This window comes from Silurus aristotelis, assembly GCF_946808225.1.
Source record: "Silurus aristotelis genome assembly, chromosome: 9".
NCBI lineage: Eukaryota > Metazoa > Chordata > Actinopteri > Siluriformes > Siluridae > Silurus > Silurus aristotelis.
Genome location: NC_139582.1, coordinates 12,420,529 through 12,427,068, shown reverse-complemented (window position 1 = coordinate 12,427,068; position 6,540 = coordinate 12,420,529). Strand labels below are relative to the sequence as shown.

Here is a 6,540-nt window from a genome sequence, read left to right as displayed (position 1 = left end):
TTTTTTTTTAGATTATGTCTCTCACAGTGGACATGCACTTACGATGACAATTTCAGACCCCTCCATGATTTCTAAGTGGGAGAACTTGCAAAATAGCAGGGTGTTCAAATATTTATTTTCCTCACTGTAGATTTAGCCATATCATATGGTAAATTGGTAGTAGGATATTTTGTAATAGTAGTTTATTTATATGCTTTTTAATAAAAAAAATTGTATATCAATTGTAAAATATATATATTTTTTCTTCAAAACTCAAACTTTTGCACAGTTTTTTACATTTTTTTTTATTGGCATGGTTACTTAACCTATTCCATCTATCAGTTGTGTGCACACGCACACACACAAAAATCTTTTCTAAAAGTAAATGAAAAGACCAGAAGACTTCTGTGTGCACTTCAGATTAGCATTTATTTCATTTCTACACTTAAAAGTCTGTAAAATATCCTCAGGGTGAGAAAACACACACACACACACACACACACACACACACACACACACACACACACACACACACACACACACACACACACACACACACACACACACACACGCTCGCACACAATAATTCCACACACAGCTTTAATACATTCATGTGAAGCTTCAGTACTATAAAAGGTCAACTAAATCGGCAAAAACCTTTTTAAACAAAACTGAAGAATAACCTTTTATACTGTATTAAGATTAAGTGCTGAACTTCAGACATGTCATGGATCCGTTTTACATATAAATCACCATCATGCAACAGAAAATCCACATGCAGAGAGCGTGGAGAAACACACATATATCCTCAGATCCTGTGGAAAATTCCTTTAGCGGAAGCAGGAATAATAAAAAAACCTGTTCTTTTAACTTTTCTGTTCACAGTGTTTGTTTTTTAGAATCATGCTGATGTACCAGTGTGGATTTATATATGGTGGACCAAACGTGCCAAAAACGATACACCTTCCAACATCTAACTCACAGCAGCAGACTGAAGCTATTCAGCGTGTTCTTTATCATCGCATTGTAAAAGTTGTACAATTTGTTTCTTTGACTTTACTGCCGGTATGTTGTTTTCCTGCATAAATAAAACAATAAAAAAAAAACACTAATGACAAATAATAAGCATTAAATTAGTATTTCATTTTGTCACGTTTGGTCCACTATATAGAAGCAAAGCGAAAAAAACGACCAATTTATACAGCAGACACGAGTAAGACGTGCAGGGTAAAAGTCTGAGTGTGTTTAAAGTGTGTGTATATAAAACTATTGCTAATATTGTATCACCCTTAATCTCATATTACAATCTTATCGCAATATTTCATATAAATAAATGATTGTAACCACAATTAACTATTAAATCTGTCTTTTATCACTAAAAATCCTCCTACTTTATTCACTTTGATAACCGTGTGCTGTTAGTTCGATCGCTTAAGCCTATTTCTATTGTTTCCTAGGAAACGCTTACACTTTTAATCTTAATGTAAATATTTTACAGTATTCTGATGCCAGAGCCATAACGGAAACAATAGTCAAAGGAACTGTATGTACAGATGCTGTACATTTCTGCTACACATGCTTCCTAAAATCCTGCTTTTCATGGAGCTTACTGATAATACTTTGCTTTATACTATTATTATATAACAGATTTTCTTTTGTTAGCGGTGTGACTTGTAAACTGTGCCATCAGATGCCAAATCAATAAACTAAATCATTATGTGGTGTGAACTAAAGAGAAGCTAAAAAATGAGGAAGGTGTGGGATGAGATGGTCAGGAGGTGGTGTCAAGATTTGGGCTTCAAAAAAAAAGAAAAAGAAAAAAAAAAGAACAAAACAAATCAGTGTAACAGTACAGTTTTAAAATGTAAATGGTTGAGTAAAATAAAAGTTAAAGAGATAAAGATGGATGGAGAGAGACAGATGTAAAGGCAGTAAGATAGTCAGAATAGGGTAAAAATGGAAGTGTGTTCAGCTGACGGAGCAGGGGTCGTCCTTGCTGGGCTTTACTTCCCCCTGCAGTAGCTGAATCATCACAGCCTTAGTCAGGTAGCTGGAGGTTCCTCTTGTCCCCAGTGGAGGAGTGTTATAGAACGCCTCCATCTCATTCTGTAACATAAATGTCATCATCATCATTATCATTATTATTATTATATTATTTACATGGTCTTGTGGAGTCAATAATTGTAAATAATTATTAATATAAAAGGGAATGTGATAATGGTGAGATAATCATGATAAAGTGGTGATAATGGTAATGGTGATGGCTATGATTTTGATGTATGACAGTGATTGTGAAAACCCTGGTGGTAATTGTTGTGTTGATGGTGATCTTAGTGATGAGAATGGTGTTCGTGGTCAATTATTGTAATGATGGTGAGAGGTTAGTGGTTATATAAGTGGTAATGTGATACTGGTGGTGATAATGGCATTAGGGGTAACTGAGGGTGATAATAGTGATGTGGTGGTGGTAGTATTGGTGGTAATGGTGTTAGTGGTAATTAAGGGTGATAAAAGTGATGAGACAGTGGTAGTATGGGTGGTAATAGTGCTGGTGGTGGTAATGACATGGATGTTGTTAGTTGGAATGGTGTGAGTGGTTTATAATACTAATAATAGTGATGATGGTGATGGTTGTCCTATGATGTAATAGCTGTGATGATGCTGACTGCTGTAATGGAGATAGTGTTGAGAATAGAGATGAGTATGATGATGCTGATAATGGTAATGATATGAATGGTGGTGGTGGTAGTGGTGGTAAAGGTATTGACATTGGCGATTGATGATGATTGTGATAAAGGAGATGGTTGATGGTTGATGTAAAACTGGTAATGATGGTAAAGATTGTGATGATATTGGTGATACTAATAGTAGTGGTGAGGATGGCGATAGTGATGATATTGGTATTGATAATGATGTTGATGAAAGCACTGCTGATGATTGTGATGATAGCTTTCACACCTGACTCTGAGCTGCATCAGCTCGTCCTCGATCTCTCTGGAAATCACTGAAGGCTTCTTTTACCAGGCGATCCAGATCCACTTTCTCCTGAAATTCCAGCTCAGGGTTTCTTTCAAGCACCAGCGACACCACCATCAGGAGCTGGGGAGTACCAGAGAATAAGCACATTTACACACAAAATACTCTTTACTGTTATTTCCTTTAATATATCAACAAGTCCTCTGGCTTTACCTCCACAATGATCTGTCTGTATTCAGGCAGCACAATGTTCTTCAGCGTATCCTCCACCAGCAGGGAGAAGTTCATTTCATACATGGTCATATCAGACAGAGTTGGTTGCTAAAGAGTGGATAGTGGCGTGTAATGAAGATCAGCAATAATAGAAAAGAATCTGTTATACAATATATAACAATATTCAGCAAGAAATTTTAAATCAAGCTTCTTAGAAGGTACAAAAACCAGCAGACGTCTAAAGAATTTGCCCCCACATTTGCAGAGATGACTGTGTTTTAGATTATTGAATAAAATGTAACCTGAGTAAACAGAAAAATATACATATGGTTATTTTCTTTAAGAAACGAATTTGCCCAACAACCAGATCCCCAATGTTAAAAAGTAACTGCCCTTTCAGTTACTCACAGCCAGCTCTCCCATATCAATTATTTAACCGATTCGGTCTGTATTCTTGTAATACATCAATGCCTGTGAACTTTGCCATGGGAATGTGCATTATTAACCAAGAACACAACTGCTTTATGTGCACAAAATTCTGAATGGATGCTGCATCAAACTGCAGCAGAGAAGCCAAGAAGTTCCAAGAAGTTGAAGATGATGTACAAAAGAATTTGACTTGATTACGCATTATTCTATAAATTATTAATGGATAATAATGTCAAAATGCTTAATTACATACTATCCCTTAATACAAATGTAACAAAGCTATAAACCTTTTTCTAATGGAACAGCGAGGATTTTACCTGAGGCAGGTGAAGGCCTCCCACCATGATGCCGTTACTCGTCCGCTCCAGAATCTGCCAGACGCGATCGTAAAACCCGAGCGGCGTACGATTCAGAGATCCATCAATCTGACGCCGATTCAGACATGACCTGATATAAAAAAATTACGTTTTTATTTATATCATGTTTTTACTAACCTTAATACATATATACAGTGAGGAAAATAAGTATTTGAACACCCTGCTATTTTGCAAGTTCTCCCACTTAGAAATCATGGAGGGGTCTGAAATTGTCATCGTAGGTGCATGTCCACTGTGAGAGACATAATCTAAAAAAAAAAATCCAGAAATCACAATGTATGATTTTTTTAACTATTTATTTATATGATACAGCTGCAAATAAGTATTTGAACACCTGAGAAAGTCAGTTTATATTTGGTACAGTAGCCTTTGTTTGCAATTACAGAGGTCAAACGTTTCCTGTAGTTTTTCACCAGGTTTGCACACACTGCAGGAGGGATTTTGGCCCACTCCTCCACACAGATCTTCTCTAGATCAGTCAGGTTTCTGGCCTGTCGCTGAGAAACACAGAGTTTGAGCTCCCTCCAAAGATTCTCTATTGGGTTTAGGTCTGGAGACTGGCTAGGCCACGGCAGAACCTTGATATGCTTCTTACAGAGCCACTCCTTGGTTATACTGGCTGTGTGCTTCGGGTCATTGTCATGTTGGAAGACCCAGCCTCGACCCATCTTCAATGCTCTAACTGAGGGAAGGAGGTTGTTCCCCAAAATCTCGCAATACATGGCCCCGGTCATCCTCTCCTTAATACAGTGCAGTCCCCCTGTCCCATGTGCAGAAAAACACCCCCAAAGCATGATGCTACCACCCCCATGCTTCACAGTAGGGATGGTGTTCTTGGGATGGTACTCATCATTCTTCTTCCTCCAAACACGTTTAGTGGAATTATGACCCAAAAGTTATATTTTGGTCTCATCTGACCACATGACTTTCTCCCATGACTCCTCTGGATCATCCAAATGGTCATTGGCAAACTTAAGACGTGCCTGGACATGTGCTGGTTTAAGCAGGGGAACCTTCCGTGCCATGCATGATTTCAAACCATGACGTCTTAGTGTATTACCAACAGTAACCTTGGAAACGGTGGTCCCAGCTCTTTTCAGGTCATTGATCAGCTCCTCCTGTGTAGTTTTGGGCTGATTTCTCACCTTCCTTAGGATCATTGAGACCCCACGAGGTGAGATCTTGCATGGAGCCCCAGTCTGAGGGAGATTGACAGTCATGTTTAGCTTCTTCCATTTTCTAATGATTGCTCCAACAGTGGACCTTTTTTCACCAAGCTGCTTGGCAATTTCCCCGTAGCCCTTTCCAGCCTTGTGGAGGTGTACAAGACCAAAGAGCTGTCTTTGGACAGCTCTTTGGTCTTGGCCATGTTAGTAGTTGGATTTTTACTGATTGTATGGGGTGGACAGGTGTCTTTATGCAGCTAACGACCTCAAACAGGTGCATCTAATTTAGAATAATAAATGTAGTGGAGGTGGACATTTTAAAGGCAGACTAACAGGTCTTTGAGGGTCAGAATTCTAGCTGATATACAGGTGTTCAAATACTTATTTGCAGCTGTATCATACAAATAAATAGTTTAAAAATCATATATTGTGATTTCTGGATTTTTTTTTTTAGATTATGTCTCTGACAGTGGACATGCACCTACGATGACAATTTCAGACCCCTCCATGATTTCTAAGTGGGAGAACTTGCAAAATAGCAGGGTGTTCAAATACTTATTTTCCTCACTGTATATATATATATATATATATATATATATATATATATATATATATATATATATATATATATATATATATATATAGAGAGAGAGAGAGGAAAATTTGGTATTTTGACCAAACCCTCACAAAATAGTTCATTTCAGCAGGGTTAATGTATTCACACAGGTAGTAAATTTCCTAAAAATTATAAGGCAGTAGAACATTTCCACGCAGATTAAAGCGACTGACAGGCTGAAAGATACAGTCAAATTCCATTACGCTGAAGAGAAACGAAGCTGAGCCAATATTTGTTCAGCAAAATTAATTAGTAACCTTCATAAACTTTGGGGGAAAAGTGTAATCAAAGTGCTCCAGACATGACATGCCATTATTATGATGAATAAACTAGCAGGGATATAAAGGAAAAAAGAACCAGATGGTGTCACATTGAAAAACGTGATCGATAAGATTGCTTTCAACAGTTTTTTAACCATGCGTGAATGAATAACCAGGAACACGTGCACAAGTCATGAATCTAGGACCAGAGCAGAAGAAATATATTGAATTCCGAGAAGATTCTGTCTTCATGGTCATACTGAACTTGACCTGAGTTCATCATGAAAAGTTTCATTTTAGCGGACGATCGCGCTTTATGATCGAGGTTTACGTTTTTCACCTGCCGTTCTGCTGAGGCTGAAGCACGTCTAACAGAAGCTGTTTGACATCGCTAGGTGACATTTGGTAGATGTCCTGAGTTGGCATGTCTCCTGCACGGATCTTCAGCTCGTGTTTCATGGCCTGGACAATCCACCTGAACAAAAAAAAAGAATTTCTTATTCACACTATTGAACAAACCATCA

At 37.8% G+C, this 6,540-nt stretch overlaps 1 protein-coding gene across 4 annotated transcripts in view; it reads right to left on the bottom strand.

The window, feature by feature from the left end:
* Positions 1-389: 389 nt before the first annotated feature.
* Positions 390-6,540, bottom strand: part of phkb (phosphorylase kinase, beta) — an 88,492-nt gene continuing 82,341 nt past the window's right edge. For all 4 annotated transcript variants that reach the window (XM_083550844.1, XM_083550842.1, XM_083550843.1 and 1 more), the window contains 5 exons: positions 6,357-6,491; positions 3,915-4,044; positions 3,169-3,276; positions 2,938-3,078; positions 390-2,085 (listed from right to left, as the gene is read on the bottom strand). In XM_083550844.1, coding sequence (XP_083406970.1) covers positions 1,948-2,085; positions 2,938-3,078; positions 3,169-3,276; positions 3,915-4,044; positions 6,357-6,491 — 652 coding nt within the window. In that variant the 3' untranslated portion in view covers positions 390-1,947. The remainder of the gene's footprint in view (positions 2,086-2,937; positions 3,079-3,168; positions 3,277-3,914; positions 4,045-6,356; positions 6,492-6,540) is intronic.